This window comes from Balaenoptera ricei, chromosome 20 (genome assembly GCF_028023285.1).
Source record: "Balaenoptera ricei isolate mBalRic1 chromosome 20, mBalRic1.hap2, whole genome shotgun sequence".
NCBI lineage: Eukaryota > Metazoa > Chordata > Mammalia > Artiodactyla > Balaenopteridae > Balaenoptera > Balaenoptera ricei.
Window position 1 is genome coordinate 63518910 of NC_082658.1, and position 19429 is coordinate 63538338.

The window sequence follows — 19429 nt, forward strand, 5'->3', positions numbered from 1 at the left end:
CGGCCCCGGAAGGTGAGAGCAGCCAGAGCTGGTTCTCTGGTGCCATCCGGTGTCCATCTGCGTGAACTGCAGCTCCCGTACAGGCCGGCACCACCTGCTACCTGTACTCCTCCGCCCCACACCTCTCCTGGCTTCTACGTGATAAACTCCCCGATCACTTCCGGCCTCCTTAGGCCCCAGCCTGTGGGTCCAAGCCAGCTGTGCAGAATCGAATCAATAATTTTTCTTTTAAAGTTTCATCCAAATTGCCAACAGGGCCGAGGTGTTGGCTGGGCAGGTGATTGGCTCCTATTTCTGTGCTTTTCTATCCTTAAGAGTCATTTGTCGCAGCTGTGGCCTAGTCTTCGCGGGAAGCAGCTTTGTGAGCCTGCGGGCCTGCCCCTCTCCCCTGTGAGGCCCAGCCCCCTGGACAGGGCCGCGGTGGCACAGACCTGCCCTCGTTCCCTCAGACTGCACAGGGCTGGGGAGACGGTGGCCTGACTCCCCACAAGGAGGCTGGGGGTCGGCTGGGTGCAGAAAACCCTCCGAATGGAAAATGCAAGCAAGACACAGGAGAGATGCGCCCCAGGAACTGGGAGGGGTGGGGGGCGTCTGGGGGGTGGTCAGGCACAGGCCGAGGCCGCCTGGACCCGAGCACACTCCTGACTCGGAAGCAGGATGACGTCTCAGCCACTTGGAGGTCGTGAGAGTGGCAGGTGTTCTGCTGGTCAGGAAGGCTGGACACGGTCCTCAGCCCGGCTGACACGCAGGGTCCGACCTTGTCCACAGTGGCCTGGGAGAAAGGGCAGGAGGTGCTGGTCCAGGGGCCTGGGAGGGAGTTTAGGGGACCTGCCCTTCCTTCCGCTTCCTTCCCCACAGTTGCCTCAGGACGGGTGCCCCTGGTCCCCGTCAGAGCTTCCAGAGCCCCCGGCTCTGGCCACTGGGGCTCCTGCCACCAGGCCCCACCTTGTTTCACAGAGCAAATCCACTTCCTCCACCAAGCAGCCGCGCTGTGGAATAAATGTCCCTATTTCCTGCAACCCTTTCTCGCAGAAGCTGACCAACCTTGGAAATGGCTCAGAGACTTGGCTTTGCCCAGGTCACAGCAAGTCGGGGGTAAACCAGGCCCCAGCCTCCAGGCTCCCAGCCCCTAGCCCCTCCTGCTGCCTCTCCCCTCCGGGCTCTGGGGGCTGAGCTCGGCCCCAGCCCTCTGTGCTGGGTGGCCCGGGCTCACCTGTGACCCTCTCTGAGCCCTGGCCTCCTGGGCTGGGTGTGGGCAGGACCAAATGTAAATACGCTAAAACTCAGACCTGCAGGTACATGTTCATTATTCACTATAACTGGATCACTTTTAATCAACAGCTAAAACGAACTCAGTCTCTTTCCACCTAAAATGGCTTCTTTGGCCTCTAACTCAGGTTCTTCCCAGGAGCATGCCCCCACTCCCTGAGGGGGGCCGATGCCCCCCTCTTCAGAGGGTCTCCGTGCTCATCCCTGCCTAGGAGACATCCGGACCAGGCGCTGGGTCTGCTGGGGCCTGGTCATCCACCCTCCCACGTGACCACGGGGTCAGGTAAGATGCGCTCGTTTTAATTTTTTGAAAATTGAAGCTGAGAAAGTAAACCCTGCGTTTGATCCAAATGCCTGCAGCAGGGGGGTGAGGCGCCCTCGGCCCAGCCAGACTCGGCCCCAGGGTCACTCAGCCCCTCCTTGGTGGTCGCCTGATGAGCCCCCAGCCTACAGCCTCATCCGTCCTCAGCACCACCTCCACAGGCACCCAGGGACCCTGAGTCCTTTCCTTCCTGTGCCAGAGTGGGGGGACCTTGGGGGCACGACCTCGGCCTTGCTGCGTGGGACCAGCCTCCTCAGCTGGCTGGAGTCTCTGCTGGAATGTCCATCCTCTTTCTCACACTTTGGAGGGGGCAGGGCACCCCCAGGGGCCTGGCCCTCCCTCACTCCAGCTGAGGCCCCTCATCCCCTTTCCCTCTAGAGGGGACCCACCCGGCCAGCTCCTGCATCCTCATCCCCATCCCATGGGCTCCGGCCCTACCTTCCCTTGGGGCCGCAGGACTCATGGCTCCCCCTGGATGGCGAATGGGGGCGACGGGAGTGTCCCTCCTGCCCCCTCCCCACACCTCTGCCTCGGCCTGGCGACTGGGGGCCGTGTCAGCCGGCTGCCCACCGCCACCCTCCGGCTTCCAGGACTTGTCTGCGGTTTCTGCCACAGGCCGAGTGCCTGAGTCTCTTCTCCAGATGGAGGCCCAGCCCCTGAGCCCAGACTCTGCTTTGTCCTGGACAGCTGAGCCGTAGGGGGTTCTGGAGCGGGGGACAGTGTTGTGTGGAGGCCCAGAGCACGGCTGCACCACCTGGCACGCCCTTGGCCCCCCGGGGAAGGGGAAGCAGCCGCGGGAGGCGGTTACGTGGCCACGTAAAGCGCTCGTCAGCTCCCGGGACACAGTGGGTGCTGAGGACACTGTCGTTACTGGGGTTGTGACGCTGGGATGGGTCCCAGCTGGGGAAACTGTGACCCAGAACAGGGAAGAAACCATCCTGAGTCTTTCTGCTCCAAACCTGGCCACTGCTCCTCCCAGGGGCTCTGGGCCTCGAGGCCAGAACATTTACAATATTTTCAAAGGGGTCAGTCTTCGCTCTCGACAGAGCTGAGGGAGTTTGAGGCCAGTGGAGAAGGCGAGGGACCCAGTTGACGCGTCACCCATGGGGGGGGGGGCCCTTCCTTTTCTGCAGGTCATTAAGGGTCCAGAAGCAAAACATGTGCTTCTCAAGTTTGAAGAAACTCACCTTCATTTAAATGAAGCAGGTGTATCCTGCTTGACAAAAAGGGAATCACAGAGCCCCGCGGTCCTGCCTGTGTCCCCAGCTGCCTCACAAGGAGGGCGGTACCGGCCCATGGCCCAGCCGGCACAGCCACCACCTCCGATTCCCCCCTCTGCTCCAGGTTCCAGGCCTGTCCGCCCATCTCCTTCCCGCCTAGCTCCCTCACTGGCAGCCCCAGGGCCTCTGCAGTGCCTCCCCCACCCCCGCCAGGGCCAGGAGGGCTCTCCCTTCCTCCACCCAGACCTCCATCAATGTCACCTGGGGGGAGGGGCCCCCCTGCTCCCTGGCACCTGGACCCCTGCAGCCCTCCTCACAATCAGGGAAGTAACCAGACACCGTGGCCCCTGCAATGATTTTTTTCTCCTTGAACTGATTAGGCAGCTGCAGTGGCTGCTACCTCGGGGTGAGTGATTCCAGCTGAGCTAAACTGGCCTTTAAAACCCAGGGCAGCCATCAGCTGGAAGAGCCCAGATGCGAGGGAGGGGCTCTGGCTGGGCCTCACCCCACCCCTGCTCACACCCTGCACTGCACCAGGGGCCCGGAGCGCAGGCGGGGGGGTCTCAGCATCCCCCGCGGAGATGTCTCCCTGTGGCTGAGAGGTCCGCCCACCAGACGTGGGGCCCCAGAGCCGACCTCAGGGCACAGGCTATGCCAGCGGTGCCAACGACACTGCCCGGGGATGGGGAGGGATGGCCCTCCCCAGGACATCTCTGCATGAAGGAAGCACCTCCCCCCCAGCCCCTCCCCAGCCCCCGCTTGAGAAACCGACAGAGCCCAAGACAGCCGTGAACAAGATGGCCACGTCCAGGGGAGGGCGCGGTTCCCATCAGGCAGAGGCTGCGGTCCCAGACGGTCCAGAGCTGGGGCATCTGGACTTGATCATTCTAAGCAGGGAGGCCTTCGGAGGGCGGGTGCAGAGGACCTGGTGGGCAGGCCGCTGCTGGCGGCCGGCAGGAGCAGGCAGAGTAAAGAGCCCAGCAAGAAGGTGACACACCCCGTGGCGCATGTGACCTGCTCTCCTGTCCCCCGAGTCCCAGGGTCTCGCTTCCTTCCCGGGCCACAGGCCAGGGCGGCCAGGACTCCTCTGGACACTATGCTGCTCGGGCCAGGGAACTCCAGCCCACGTGATGCAGCCCCGATACCCTCCAGTCGGGACCCACCGGCCGCTTTCCTCACCCTTCCTCCTGCCGACCCACCCCCGGGGCCCAGGGGACAACCAGGGGGTCCCAGGAGGGCAGCCGTGGGGAGCACGGCGGGGGCAGGAGCAGGCAAGAAAGCGCGGGCCGTGGGTGGCCGGTTACGGGGCCACTTCCCGCCCGGGGACACCGCAGCCGCCAGCGCTGCCACCTGCGCCACCGTCAGGGCCCGTCCCTCCCGGCCCCACGCGGCCCTGTGGCGAGGCAGACCCACCAAGCTGCGCCCCCAACCCAGGCTCTCAGCAGTGCAGGGGGACAGCTGGGCGCCCGGGGGCCAGATGCCGGAGGACCTTGGGGCGGGGACTAGAGAATAGCATTTATTGTTCACGCCTTCAGCGAACATCCAAGCCTTCGGCCCCCGGGGGGGGGGGGTAGTGGGGGGTGGGGGGCAGAGCCCTCTAGCCAGTCAGAGGCGGGGCCCAGGGAGGACCCCTGGCACAGAGCCTGGCATGGCCCAGAACTCGCACCGTGTTTGCTGGATCCGGGGCAGGTCCACGGGGGAGACCCCACTGGGCGCCGGGCAGCAGGGGCTGTGGTTCAGGGCGGGGCGGTTGTCCCCACCTGCTCCTACGTCACCCTCAGACCAGGCGGCTGCTGGCCGGGGAGGGGGCTTCCCTGAGGGAGGGGAGGACTGTCCCCTCTGCACAACGCCCCGGGCTCCTCCCTGACCGGAGGCCTGAGGTCGGCCTGGCTGCCCGTCTCCTGTCCAGGGCCCTGGGCCAGCCTTGCCCCGAGGTGCACGTAAGGCCAGGCCGGGCAACGTGCGGGGCCGGGGCTCAGCCAGCTCAGCGGGGCCGCTTGCTGTCCAGGACGGCCCTCCAGTCGTCTGCCCACGAGTGCAACCTGCGGCCGGGGGGCTGCAGCTGCATGTGCCGGTTGTGACAGGCCGTGAAGAGCACGTGCTCCCAGCGGGGGTTCGGCTCGGCCCCTGGGGGGAAAGCAGCACCTCAGTCCCACGTCGGGGCCCCAGGCGATCGCACCAGCCCTGTCTCACGGGGGTTGGACGCGGGCCCCCTCGCAGCCCCAGAGCCCACAGCGGGTGCTCGGCAAACAGTGACCAGGCGCTCCATACGGCCGCGGCCTCTGCTGAGGCTGAGCCTCAAGACGCCCGCCCTCCCCGCCCCTGTGCCCAGCCATCCTGCGCTGCCCGGACCAGCTCCGTCACCAGCTGTTGACCGCGGGCCCCACAGCCCCGCAGGCTTCAGTCCCTTGGGTCTACACTGACGCCGCCAGTGGTGACCTGCCCTTTGGGTACGGCCTCTCCCCTGCCCCCCACAGAAGCTGAGTGGGTCCCTGGGCCCCTCGAAGTCATGGCCTCCCCCACCCCTGCACTGTGCCCTGACTGTCCTAGGGAAACCGTGCGGTCTGGGAGGTCAGTGGCGGGCACACCTGTGGATTCTACCTTCTGGACACTGACCGGGGTAGAGATGGGCATATTTCCCAAGCCAGCTCCAAAAATCATCAGGGAAGGAATATTTCGAATTTTCCCACTGAGGTGTCCAAAAGAATAATTTAACCCTGAAACTAGTGATGGCTACCAGGAGGGGAGCGTCTGCCAGGGTATGCAGGCACAGCGAGGACAGCAGAACCAGGAGATAAAGAAACCAAATTCTGACGGAGGTTGTTTGAGCTCCTAGATTCAGCTGTGCCTGAAGCCCTCCTACCCCAGATTTTCAGTTTGATGAACCAATAAGCTTCCCCTCTCCTTTCTAAGCAAATCCAAGGTTTGTTTATTTTTTGGGAGGGGGTCACCCATAAGCAAAAGGGACAAACACAGCTCCCAAACCACCTTCAACTAGAGAGATTAGGCTTTGCTTTTCTGCTTTAACACATGAGGTTCAGTCCAAATTATTTCTGGAAAAAAAAAAGGGGAGGGTTCTGTTGCTAAAAACAAACGTTTGGAAGCCAGAGTCCAGCCCTCATTTTGTCCGAGGGCAAGGCTTCAAGGTGTAAAGGGACTCACTCAAGGTCACTCAGCGAGTTACCCCAGAGCCAGGACCCACTCTTCCTGACTCCCAGTGGGGCCCCTTCCAAGGCTGGACGCGGAGAAGAATCTCATCTCGCTCCACGCGCGGCTTAAGGCTGGATGTGACGCCTAACACGTATCTGGTGAGTGAGGGGAGGGGGGCCGCTCAGGTCAGGGGCCGTGAGGCCACCACACTCGCCCCTCCCCCGCTGCAGGCCACTTGCCTGTGATGTCCACCCGGTCGTCTATGAGGAGGTCGGCGGAGACCACGGTCTTGTCTCTGGTCAGCACGATCTGCTCCAGAAAGTCAGGGCCCAAGTGCTTCTCCACCCAGGCGTACTGGAACGACAGCAGGCGGGGGGAGGTGGAGCCGTGAGGGGGCACAGCCGGCTCTCCTGCAAGAGGGGCCCCCCCAGGGAGACTGCCACGCTCAGGGGACAACAGGACCGTCCCGGCCCCTTGGCTACAGAGCAGCAGAATCGTGGCTCCGAGCAGACGCCCCGGCCCCTGCGGCTAGGCTCTAGGGCAAGGAAAGGGGGACGGAGCTCCAAGGCGCGTCGAAACAACCCCTTACAGACCGGCCGTCCTCCTGTCCTACCCGGTGAATTTTCGTCCGGAGGCCACGTGAGAACTGGACCCATGACGGGAGCGGGAGAGGATCTCAAGCAGATGGTGGGTGTGCGGTGCCAGTGCCGGGGGCGCGGGCGTGTCCGGGGGCTCCCCCGACGCCCTGCTCCTGAGTGACCTTACCCAGCAGATGGAGGACCCCATGCAAATGACCACACTGGCCACCTTCTCGGGAAGACCCCCCCATCACAAGATAACAGGGGGCCGTCAGGTTCACAAAACAGCTTCGCGAGGCTAAGTCTCCACACCGAGCTGGACTGACAGCAGACGAGCTGACCCCTGGGCCGTCCACCGGGCCAGGGCGCGGACACCCCAGGCCTCCGGCTGGGAGGAGAGGCCCTGACGGCGGCACGGCAACCCCGCGTGGCCAGGGGAGGTGGGGCGGCCGGGGCTCCGGTTCCGGCTCAGCTGCTCCGAGGGCCCCATCGCACCCCGCACTGAAGGCTCACAACAGCCGCGCACCCCGAATGCTCTGAGGCGGTAAAACAAGGGGGTGACAGAGGGTGGGGGGCAGGGCAAACCCCACGGAGGGCGCGGACGTCCCGCAGGAATGCGTTCCAGGCCCCCGGGGAGGAGGGCAGGCGGGCTCTGCTCCCCCTCTGCTCTTCAGTTTGCAGGGTGTCCACTGGGATACCCTGAAGCTCAGAGAGTCTCTCCTCAGCCGCATCCCGTCTACTCAGAACTTGTCCTCCCAGGGCTTTGCCTTCTCGTTTCCATGACTCCACCCAATTCTTACTTTCCCCAGGAGCCTGCCCTGGCCTCCTCCCTGGGTGACCACAGAGCCTGTGACAGAGTGATGACTGTCTCTCTTCCTGCCACACTGTCCTCAGCTCCCGAGAGCAAAGAGACGGCTTTTTTAAGCCCCAGATGCCTAGCGTTGCAGCAGGTGCCCGGTAAATGTTTGCAGAATGACTGCCAACCAAAAAAGCATTTACTTTTTTATTGTAAAAGTAATGGCTAATCAAAGAAAATCTGGGAAATCAAGGAAAGTTAGAGAAACATCTATAGTTGGCGGAATTTCCTTTCTTCCTTTTTTTAAAAAAATATTTACCACGTTTCAAAACGTAGTTTTTAATTAAACTGTGTAGGCAACTTTGCACCTAACATATTTTTCCAGGATCCAAGAATGCAGAAAAAATAATCAACCGTGAAACTGCCCAGGCTTTCTGGTTTGAGAAAAGTGCACTGAGGTTCTTTCTTTCGTGCTGGGTGGGGGTCTTTGGGGCCAGAGAGAAGACACAGGGGGTGACGTTTACTGCTAGCAAGGTGGTAAATGCCGCCTTCTGCATCCTTCCTACAACCCAGGGAGGCATCAGCACAACTGCACTGGTTATGAGATGGAGGCCCTGAGAGGCTGGGTGGGGGGTCTGAGACCCAGAGCTCTCCTCTGACTCCCGGGCTCGGCCAGGGTGGGGGCCGGGGTCTAAGGGCACCGCTGGGGGGGCTGGGCTGGGGAGGGAAGGTGGCTCGTTTTCCACCCAGTTGTAACTCTGGTCCCTGAAGACACTTGGGCAGGAAACAGTTCGGCCTGGTGAACACAGAGCCATCCGAGGTAAAGTGGTGGTGTTATTCCCGAACCAGAATCTGTCAAGACGACCCAAACCGAATCCGAACCACATGCAGCAAAAGAGTTACTAGACGGACTTTCGAGGGAGGAGGTCTTTCCACGGCCTCAGGGAAGAGCGGCATTTGGTGACACAGCTGCTGCAGAGACAACTAAAGGCTTTAAAGTAGGGCCAGCGGGACATGGCCCGCACCCCCGGGGGTGTGCGTGTGGAGCTGAAATGCGCGGGCAGCTGCGGAGGCTATGTCAGCATTTCTCCCCAGATGGCCACGGAGACAGAGGTGTGCTTGAGAAACAGCCTCAGCAGGAAGCAGGCTTGCTGAGGTACAGAGGGGTACGAAGGGTGGTGCTTCCAGCCTCGGAGGGAGGGGCGGACGTGGGACAGGGACGTCGGCACCCCGGGGACAGACACGGCAGGTCGGAGCCACCTGGAGCTCAGAGGGGAGTGCTGGGCTGAGGCTGCACGGGCGGGATGGTCGGAGTAGAGATGACACTTGAACCCCCGGGGGAGGGACGAGGACCGCGAGGGCCGGACAGCCAGCCCCGCCTCCACCGCAGCCCTGGCTGAAACAGCTGCCCCAGCCCAGCGGTTCTCAAACACGGCGCACCTGGGGGCTTGTGGAAACACACCGGCTACTCCCAGAGTTTCTGCCGGGGGTCTCGTGAGGGGCCGGACAATGCCCACTTCTAGCCAGCGTGCAGGGGGTACCGAGCCTCCAGTTCACTGCTCTGCTGGGGACTGGACACGCCTCCAGGCCCAAGCCCACCCCCGCTGACCAAGCCGAGCCACTCGCCCCCGAGGTGAGCTGCACTCACGGTCTTGGCGGGTCGAGGGGCGTCCTGAGGACGAGGCACACAGTGGAGCGCCCGCGACACCCCGACGAGGGCGCATCCCTTCCGTGTGACGCGCAGGAGGCGCCGAACGTTGGCTGACCGTGTGTGTTTGCTTCTCACGTGGAGCCGGGCGAGGAGAGGTCCCGAGAGGACACGCTGCACCCCTGCCGAGGTCGGCCCCCGAGCAGGGGCTCTGGGCCCCGAGCCCCACCTTCCCAGACCTGGGAAGCTCCTCGGCTTCCTCGGGGCAGGAGCAGCCCTGGGCCCACCTCTGGTGTGAACCCACCCCCGGGGAACAGACCATCCCTCTGGGTTTGGCAACCCTGCAATTCCCAATCTCCAGAGAAGTCTCAGTTTTATGTAATTCTACCTATTTTCAATAGAGATGACGAAGTGAGTATGTAGCAAAGTGCAGTTTCACTGTGTCACCTTTGTGAGGCTTTTCGTGCCCAAATACTTGGTTTGGGTGGCCTCCAGCCCCTCCCTGACCCACATCCTCTCCTCGTCCCATCCTTCACGTCAACGCTGCCCCAACGGGGACGGTCACCTTCCCACAGAAACTGGCGCCTCGCCAGGTCCACCCAGAGGGCGCAGCAGAATTTCAGACTCTGCTGGGAGGAGGCCCTGGCCCAGAGCCGGGAGGCTGGACGGGCGGAGGGACAGCCCCGGCAGGCGGCGGCCACGGGTGTGGGTCCAAGCGCTTCCCTGGGACACGGGGCAAAGCGAGAAGGGGCCCAACCGCAGGTGTCTTACCTTCTCGAAGGGACAGTACTTGTACATCTTGATGGGGCTGGTGCAGATGAAGACATCGGTGCTAGGGGAGAGGAGCAGGGTGAGGCTGGGCGCCGACGTCCCCCTGCCCGAGCCCGGCCCCTGATGGCCCGCGATGCCCTGTCCGCCCGGCCCCGGCCGCCGCGTGTGCCCCCAGCCCTGGCCCGACACCAGCTCAGGGCCGGGCAAACCACAGGGCAGCCCCGTGCAGCCGGCCACACAGGTTGGCAGAGCTGAGGAGCAGCCGTCCCTGGGACGTGACAGGAAATGCCGAGAAACGGCGAGTACCAGCCAGCGAGGAAGGCGTTACAGGACCAGAGCCAGCTACTCAAAGGACGTACGTCAGGGCCTCACGCGGCGCAGAGCCAGGAAACCTACGAGCCGAGCCGGAGTCTCTAGGTCAAGGGTGCGGCCGGGCGGCTGGGGCTTCGCGCACTCCTGTGGACCCTGGTGGGCCCTCGCGGTCTGTGCCGCACCAGCTCCCTCCCGTGGCCCCGGGCCCGGTGCCCGCCAACAGTGCCAGCTGGTCCCCAGTCCTCATCGAGCTGGCACCTGCCCCCGGAGCGGCACCCACTGTCTCACGGGGCCAAGCCCACGGGAGATGGGATCCCTGGAAAGCAGTCCCGAGAGGCCTAGCCTGGGTCTCCGCCTGCTTCCTGTCTCCGTGGATTTGCCTGTTCTGGACATCTCATGTTAACGGAACCCCACAGTACATGGTCTCTGTGACTGGCTTCTTTCATTTAGGGTCATGTTTTCAAGGGCACTGGAACTGTGGGCCTTTTGACTGCCCAGTAACGTCCCTTGTACAGATGCTCCACGTTCTGTTTACACGCTACCGCGGATGGACAGTGGGGCTGCTTCCACCCAGGAACTGTGGCGCTGGGGACGCCCGTGCGCAGGGTCCGTGTGGACCTGTGTCTTCGTTTCTCTCGGGTGCGACTGCTGGGTTACAGGCGGCTCTGTATCCAACATCCTGAGGATGCGGTTTCCAAGGCAGCTGCACCGGTTACAATCCCACCACCAGCGATAAGGATTCCAAGCTCTCTCCATCCTTGGCTACACCCACGATCGTCCATCTTTTTTACGACAGTCATTCTAATGGTGCAGAGCGGCTTTTAACTGTGGTTCTGACTTATTTCCCTAAGGACGAATGACGCTGAGGCAAACTTTCACGCACTGAATTGCCATCTGTAGCTCTTCTTTGGAGAAATGCCGAGGAAATGCCAAACTCAGCGCCCGAGCCCATGTTTTTAAAACCTAAGTTAGATGACACCCTTCTCTCTTCAACCTCTTCCTCCACATCCCACCTGCCCCACACTCACTGAAACCTCAGTGAGGAAACCTCCTGGTCTCCTTTGCTACCCAAGTCAGCAAACCCCTTCCCCTCCCAGGGCCTGTACCCTCGCTCCCCACTGCCCTTCACTATTCATTCCGATCCTGCAGGTCTGATGTCAGATATCACCCCCTTGGAGAAGCATCTGCACCTGAAGTAGCCCCTCCCCAGTGACCTCTAACATGTCACCTTGCTTATTTCCTGCACAAAGCACAAGACACAGAGCCATCCACTTGATTAACTATCCACTAGACCCCTCTCTCAGCCCAAACTCTGGGCACGGACTGACCGTCAGAATCGTCCACCCAGCTAAGAGCCAAAGTGGAAGTAAAGGACCAGTGGTGTGGTCTCAACCTGGACATCCCAGACTGGAATTTCTGCAAACGTGTTAATAGGGCAGCTGTGAAAAAGTGTTCCGGGCCAGAACCCACGAGACGAAAGCTGCCTCCTTGGGACTTCCCTGGTGGTGCAGTGGTTAGGAATCCACCTGCCAATGCAGGGGACACGGGTTCGAGCCCTGATCCGGGAAGATCCCACATGCCGCGGAGCAACTAAGTCCGTGAGCCACAACTACTGAGCCCATGCACCACAACTACTGAAGCCCACGCACCTAGAGCCTGTGCTCCCCAAAAGCTACCGCAATGAGAAGCCCGCACACTGCAACAAAGAGTAGCCCCCGCTCGCCGCAACTAGAGAAAGCCAGCGCACAGCAACAAAGACCCAATGCAGCCAAAAATAAAAACAAATTAAAAAATAAAAATTAAAGAAAGTTGTCTCCTCTGCCGCCCCCTGAAGAATCTCAATGCACGTCCACAAACTAAAAGCTCTGAGAAGTCCCACAGGAAAGACACCTCTCATCGATGTTTCCCACGCTGCTTTGGTCAAAGAACACTCTTCTTGGGACTTCCCTGGTGGTCCAGTGGTTAAGACTCCACACTCCCAATGCAGGGGGCCCGGGTTCGATCCCTGGTCAGGGAACTAAGATCCCACATGCTGCAACTAAGACCCGGTGCAGCCAAAATAAATAAATAAATAAGTAATAAATAAATAAATATTAAAAAAAAAAAGAACACCTTTCTGTTGCACACCTATTAAGTCCTGCAGAATAGTAACAGCGGCAGCTAACATTTACACTGCACACATTTTACAGATGAAGAAACTGAAAGTTTAGAAACTTGCTGAGGGTTCGATTCTGGAGAAGCGGTCTAACTCCGGTTCAGACTGAGACTTAACCACCGTGCAATCCAGCTCCCCAGAATACAGTTGGTGAATGTGGTCCAGGAAATGTGGATCCAGACAAGAACAGAGCTTTTAAAAGCTTCGGTGCAAAAATACACATTCTTTGCCTCGCCAGGCTCTTGCTACAGGTGGAAGAAGTTATAGTACATTATTCTGGTGTAAATCAGGTTCAAATCATAGACCAGAGTAGAATACACTACTCTGCAGAGCCTGGACTCAAGTCTAAAGATAAATTACCAACCAAACCAGCCTATAGGTCAACCCAAACTCTAAGCATTTTGTGTTTCTCTGATGTCTATTCATCATGTCAGAACTCTGAAAGCAGACAATGCTTGAAGGCAGTTACATGGCACAGTGAAAGCCAAATCGTACCTTATGTTTGATTTGTCAGCGTGGTTGCTAAATTCAAGCAAAACTGTGAGCAATAAAAGTTATACAAGCCTAGAAGGAAATCCTAACATCTGTGGCCAATTAACTTTTAACAAGGAAGCCAAGACCATTCAACGGAGGAAAGAAGAGTCTTTTCAACAAATGGTTCTGGGACAGCTGGATTTTCCACATGACAAAGAAGGAAGTGGGACCACCTTCCTCACACCATATGCAAAAATTAACTTAAAATGGATCAAAGACCTAAATATAAGAGCTTAAACTATAAAACTCTTAGAAGAAAACATAGGAGCAAATCTTTGTGACCTTGGATTAGGCAAAGGATCCTTGGATACGGCACCAAAAACACAAACGACAAAAGAAAAAAAATAAATAAATTGAACTATATCAAAATAAAAACTTCGGGTTTCAAAGGACACCACCCAGAAACTAAAACAACAATCCACAGAATGAGAGAACATATCTGCAAGTCATATATCTCACAAGGCACTTGTTATCCAGAATATATAAAGCAGTCTTATGAGTTAACAATAACAAAAAAAGACAAATAAATTGAAAAAAAAATTAGCAAAGGATCTGAATACCCATTTATCCAAAAAAGATATACAAATAGCTAAGATGCACACCAAAAATGCTCAACATCATTAGTCTTCAGAGAAATGCAAATTAAAACCACAGTGAGATACCACTTCACACCCACTAGGATGGCTGGAATCAAAAAGACCATAGCAAGTGCTGGGGAGGAGAAGTTGGACCCCTCAGACATTGCTACTGGGAATGTAAAATGGTGCAGCTGCTTTGAAAGTAGTTTGGATTCAGCATATGACCCCGCAGTTCCACTCCTTGGTACACATCTAAGAGAAATGAAAACATGTGACCACAAAAAACCTTGTACATGAATGTTCACAGCAGTGTTATTCTTCGTATCTAAAAAGAAGAAACACCCAAGATCTATCAGCTAAGGAACGGAAGGACAGAACGTAGCATATCCACACAACGGAGAATCACTCAGCAGTGAAAAGGGATGAAGTGCTGATTCACTTTGCAATACACATGAACCCTTAAACATCATACTGAGTGAGAGAAGCCAGTCCCAGAAGGCAAGGTATTGTAGGAAACGTATCTGAAACGTCCAGAATGGGCAAATCCAGAGACAGCAAGCCAACTGCAGCTGCCGAGGGCTGAGGGCAGAGAGCCGGAATGGGCAGTGACTGTTAATGTGCTGAAGTTGACGATGGTGATGTCTGGACATCTCTGTGAACCCGCCAAAAACCATGTGGGTGTAGGGTATGTGAATTGTACCTCAATCAGGCTATTGTTTTTTAAGGTCCTCAGGGGAGCACGGTAAGCGCCGCCGGATTTCGATGGGTGGTGGGCACTCCTTCCGGGGCGGGGGCCTCAGCTCACAGGGCCAGGCAGACGTCTCCCTCACCCTCTTGCTGCCGCTTCTCCCATCCCATCTCCCAGGTCTCCCCGTCGTACCCCTCCACACACCTGGCTCTCTGTGTTCAGCACTGATCCCAGGTCGTGGCTGCCTTCCCGGGTGGGATGCTCTATTTAACACCCGCTCTCTGGCTGGACGGTAGCTCCGGGAGAGCAGGGAACGCGCTTTGTTCGCCTGTGACCCGCTGGTGCCCAGGGGCCTCTAACAGTCAGTTCTCAGATATTTGCTGAATAAGTGAACCCTGAACACCCAGCGAACCCCGTCAAATTAGACTCGACATTCTCCCAAGTTGCTGGATGGAAGCATCTTAACAGCCTACAGACTCGCCCCGTGAGGATGGACCGCACAGGCCCGTGCAGGGCGACGAACGGGGAGCAGAGGTGACGTGATACCGGAAGGCGCGCGGACCCTGGGCCGAGACAAACTCACCTCTCCAGGTTGGCCATCTGTTTCACTGCCTCCACAGCGCCTGGCAGAGGCTCGAGGTCAAAGAAGAAATTCTCCGACTCCCAGATGCTGATGGCCTTCTCCTGAGAAGGGGAGAAGAGCAGGTGACGCCCGGGGTCCTCAGCACCCCGCCTGCTCACACCCCGAGGACGCAGCTCCTGGGGGAGGACGGGTGGGAGCTGGCACCGGCGTGTGTTCCGGCCCCTTTGCAGGAGGGATCCAGCTTCTGCGAGGATCCAACAGGGACCAGCTACGGTGCTGGGGCTGTGGACTCTGAAGCCAGCGCTGCTGCAGGCCCTGCTGGAGTTGGCGGGGACCGAAGGCCGGCTGCCAGGAACCACACGTTTGCCTGATTCTAAAGGCCAGAGGCCCCCTGGAGGCAGCGAGGGTGGGCTGGGTCCTGCCACGGCGCTGGAATCTCACTTTCAACAGCTGGAGGAGCTCAGGCCCTTCCAAGCACCGCCGTGCCACGAGGGATGGGGGCGCGGGCAGAGCTCCAGGCTCCGCACCACATCAGCAGAACAGCTCTTTATCTGAGCTACACATTGGGATGCCAATAAAATACTTCGTTAAAACACACACACACACACACACACAACTATCCTGCTGCTTTTAAAGTTTAAAAGCCCCCAATCCAGACCTTCATTTCACATGTGAGAAAACTGAGGCTCAGAATGGGGAAGGGATTGACTTAATGTCACACAGCAAAACGGTAGCTCCCAACCGCCCGGCTAGGAGTGTCCGTCTTATGCTGCTGGCCAAGTTCAAGTCTGCAGTATGTCACCCCCTTCCAGGGCCAGGACAAGGGGAAAGTGACAACCCCCAGCCTCTGAGAAGCAGGAAACCATGTCCCATGTGTGCAATGCAGGAAGCGCCCCCCACCCGCCGTCAGAAGCCCCACTGCCCAGAACAAATGCCACCACGGCGACATACGGGGAGCACACGGAGGTCACACGGGCAATACTGTTGTCAACTACATGGGCTTAAGCAAATCAGTGCTTATGGCTAACATATGCCCTCTCTTGTCTGAGCCTCACATCCCACAAGCGGCAAGAGCTGCCATCCCCAATTTACAAATGAGGAAACTGGGCTTCACTGAAGCTTTTTTTCAAGGCCACTTCAGGGTGATACTGTCAGAACTTGAACGTGGGGCTTCTGACTCAAAGGGAAGCAGTGTGAGTGGTGGAAAACAGGCTGTGGCCCAGGGCTAACCATTTCCCCTCAGCACCCCAGCTTACCTCCCTCCCCCTCAGCTTTCCTTGAAACCCTGGTCAAGGGACTTCCTTTCTCTGAGGCCCGTTCAACTGCCCTAACAGTGTAAGATTCTAAGTCAGTGAAAATGAGCTATGCCTTCCCCTCTGCCCTGCTCACCCCTCGGCAAGTGAGGCTCAAAGGAAACACAGAAAGACCCACGTTTTGTAAAGCAGGGATGCCTCCGTGTGGAAGCCGGGTGCTTGACAGGGAGGTTTTAACGCAGGTGCTGGGCCAGCTCCGCCAAGGGGAGACCCGGGAGGTCCTGCCGTGAGCTGGGCCCGGGGATAAAGGTCACGTGTGCGTCTATTAAAGCCCCATTGCCTGCAATGTTCCCAGGAGCAGCAGTGCACGGTGAGCTCTCAGAGCACCCCTCCTTGGTGCCCGAGGAGTTCTGCTCCCGGGCCTTGTTCTTGGAAGACAGTGACGCATTCCCTTAGACCCGGGGTCTGCACACTGGTACAAAGGACTAGAAGAGCCACTGTCCTTGGAGAGCCGGGGGGTGGGCGACCTAATGGCAGTGGCAGTCTGCGGGACCTGGACCTGAGGGAGCCGCCAGCTGAGACCTGCCTCTTCAGCCAGGTCTGGGCACTGGAGGACCCAGACCTGGTGCTGGACGAACGCTCCGGGGAAGGGTGACCAGCCCCCGCAGAGACCCCCTCCTCTTAGCCAGGACCTGGACCTTCGAGGGTGAAAATTGTGCCGTAAGACCTTGCCCTTTCTTGTCAGAACACAGAATAACATTTGCTCGGTGGAGATTTACAGCAACATCATTACCTGACCATGACCTGACCTCAAGAACAAAGGATCTAACAACAAGAAGTTTGCACCAACTAACCACGCCCCTCCCTCACCTTTCCTAGAAAAGGGCTTTGCTGAAAGCTTTTGGGAAGTTTGGGGTTTTTAAGGCATGAGCCATCCATCTCCTTGCATGGCCCTGCAGCAGACCTTTCTCTGTTCCAGACTCTGACGTTTTGGTATCGTTTGGCCTCACTGTGCATCGGGCACACGGACTTCCATTTCAGTAACAGGCTTAGTGGCATCACAGTAACACGGTCCTGGGAGGAAAGGAAGAACCCGGACGGCAACGCTGAGTGCCGTCTATGAATGAACACACACACAGGGCAGGGGAGAACATTACTGGGCCTGCAAAAATTACTAGGGCACTTTCTCCGGTTTAAAGTTTTTAATTAGGTAGCGGGAGCGGGAGAGGTCAGCACCCCAGCCTCAGGGGAAAGTTGCCTTCTGAAGCGCCTGGTGTTAATGAAAAGAAATGGCGCTTGATTTCCTTTTTTAACACCCACCCCTCCACAAACCAAATGACTGTCGAGATGCCTTTTGTAAATCAAAGAACTGGCACTTGTTAGAGGAGGACAGAGGACAGGACTGAATGACCTTGGCAAGCAGACAGACAGCTCAGATCCAGGCTGACCCTTCTTGGCTGTGACATGGGACAGGTTTCCTCACCTCACAAGGGAGAAAATAATGTCTGCCTCACAGAGGAGGGAAGGCAGGCAACCTGGGGTTACAAAATAGGTCCTAAAATCATCATCAACTCCCCCTGGCAGCCGCCTTAGGTGGCCAGTTGAGGGACAGCAGAAAACATTGGGTCTCTAAGTTGGTCCATGGCAAGATCCCGTTCCTTTCACCAAGTAGTTTAAATGGACAAACCAAGCGATCTAAGAACGTTCCTGGCGTCGGAGCTCAGGTGCTCAGCTGGGCGGGCTGGGGCAGGGGATAAGCCAAGGAGTAGATCCGGACCCACCGTGACTCCCTGTGTGCCGTCCAGGAAGACTCGCAACCTCAGTGCTACTGGGAACTACGCTTTGGTGGACAAGGGAAAAAAAGAATGTATGGTAAAGATGCTCATCAAATTCAGGTAGAGGAAGAAACGGGAATGTGACTTGAGGCCAAAATTTAAAAGTCAGTTGAAGATGGGGAGTTAGGTATATTACGCTTTATGTGCTCCTGAATTTTGAGAAGCCCTCGATGACAGCCAAGAGCTCTCGAACGCAGAGGCCCCTAGGACCCGGTGCTGCGGGGGGCGACTCCCAGGGCCACGCGCGCCCGGGGCGGGGGTGCTCACGCTCAGCCCGGGCTGCAGGCGGTCGTACTGCTCCGACACCCAGAAGCCGCGCCGGTCCTCCAGCGCGATGAAGGGCTGGTCGGGGAAGCGCGCGCGGAACTTCCTGAGGAAGCCGCCCTCGAAGTCGGCCAGCACGCCGTCCATGTCCACCAGCACCCGCAGGGCGCGGCCGGCAGGCCCGCCCGACGCCCAGCGCAGCCCAGCGGGCCCCGCAGGCACCGCTGCGCCGCGGGGCCTCCGCGCGCACCAGCCGCGCAGCCGGATCATGGCCCCTGGCGGGCGCTCGCCGCCAACACCGGGGCCATGTGCGCGGGAGGAGACACTGCGGACAGGGGAGCGGACGTCGGAGGCGCGGGATGCGGGGAGCGCGCGCGGGGCCGGGGACGCGCGGGATGCGTGGGGCGCGCGGGGCTCGGGGCGCGTGGGGCGCGCGGGGCGCGCGGGGCACGAGCGCGCAGGCTCAAGCCCCAGAGCGAGGCTGCGGCCTCGCCGCCCTTAAAGGGACCCGCGCTGGCGGAGGCGGGCCCGAGGGGCGTGGCCTGAAGGACAGCCCTGGGCGCTGGGCTGTCCCCGGGGCGTCCGCAGTCCTCGGATCTCCACTGGCACCTTCTCCCGGGATCCTGCGCCTGGGCTCCCTCCTCCCAGTGCCGCAGCGAGGATGGAGCAGGCCTGTGTCGCGGAGTCGTTTACTGAGCCCCTAGAGCGTCGCCCAGTGGACCACGTAGACGAGGTCCTGCTACCCTGGAACTCACATCTTAGAAGGGGAGAGGGACACAAAGCAAATAAGTCAACAAAATAGGCAGAACTAAAGGGAGTGACAGTAGTAGGAAGGAACCAAAACAGTGTGATGTGCCCCCTGCTTTACAGTGACTGGCTGGGGAGAGGCTGTTAGAAGAGCAATTAACGCCGTGCAAATATCACGAAGCCTTAATAAAACCGGTGACTTTCAAATGAATCTAAAATAAATATTGTTATGTACCCCGTTAAAGGTGGCTTTTTTTTTTCTTCTGGCTTTAAAATCTTTTATTGTCAATTTGAATGAATAAGAGACTATTACTGTTGTTATAGGCAAGCAGTATCCAACAGAGACACAGCAGGACCCTCCTCACCCACTTTCCTCTAAGACACACTAGCATTCTGTCTTTTCCAGAAACACACCAAGCTTATTTGGGTCTTAAGATCTTGGCATACGGGGCTTCCCTGGTGGCACAGTGGTTGAGAATCTGCCTGCCAGTGCAGGGGGCACGGGTTCGAGCCCTGGTCTGGGAGAATCCCACGTGCCGCGGAGCAGCTGGGCCCGTGAGCCACAATTGCTGAGCCTGCGCGTCTGGAGCCTGTGCTCCCCAACAAGAGAGGCCGCGATGATGAGAGGCCCGCGCACCGCGATGAAGAGTGGCCCCCACTTGCTGCAACTGGAGAAAGCCCTCGCACAGAAACGAAGACACAACACAGCCATAAATTAATTAATTA

At 58.5% G+C, this 19429-nt stretch overlaps 1 protein-coding gene across 11 annotated transcripts; it reads right to left on the reverse strand.

Annotated features, from left to right (window-relative positions):
• Positions 1-4305: 4305 nt before the first annotated feature.
• Positions 4306-18381, reverse strand: NT5M (5',3'-nucleotidase, mitochondrial). Of its 11 annotated transcripts, none has more exons than XR_009499587.1 (8): positions 17960-18381; positions 17639-17692; positions 16728-16931; positions 14605-14705; positions 9755-9815; positions 6201-6315; positions 5974-6116; positions 4861-4938 (listed from the first exon to the last, which is right to left on the reverse strand). XR_009499587.1 is itself a non-coding variant. In XM_059907562.1 (7 exons), the coding sequence occupies exons 1-7, from the start codon at positions 18224-18226 to the stop codon at positions 4796-4798; spliced, it is 945 nt and encodes a 314-aa protein (XP_059763545.1). In that variant the 5' UTR covers positions 18227-18381; the 3' UTR covers positions 4306-4795. The 11 variants fall into 11 exon arrangements, 9 of the variants coding, with proteins under 9 accessions (XP_059763545.1, XP_059763553.1, XP_059763552.1 ...); XR_009499588.1 differs by lacking the exon at positions 4861-4938 and adding an exon at positions 5741-5864; XM_059907562.1 differs by lacking the exon at positions 5974-6116 and having other exon boundaries at positions 4306-4938.
• Positions 18382-19429: the final 1048 nt, after the last annotated feature.

Coding starts and splice junctions, on each gene's coding strand:
- NT5M (XM_059907562.1), bottom strand. CDS start 18,226: ATGATCCGGCTGCGCGGCTGGTGCGCGCGGAGGCCCCGCGGCGCAGCG. Junction 14,706..16,727: donor AAAGCCCTTTTCTAGGAAAG/GTGAGGGAGGGG, acceptor TCCCCTTCTCAG/GAGAAGGCCATCAGCATCTG. Junction 9,816..14,604: donor CAGATGGCCAACCTGGAGAG/GTGAGTTTGTCT, acceptor CCTCTCCCCTAG/CACCGATGTCTTCATCTGCA.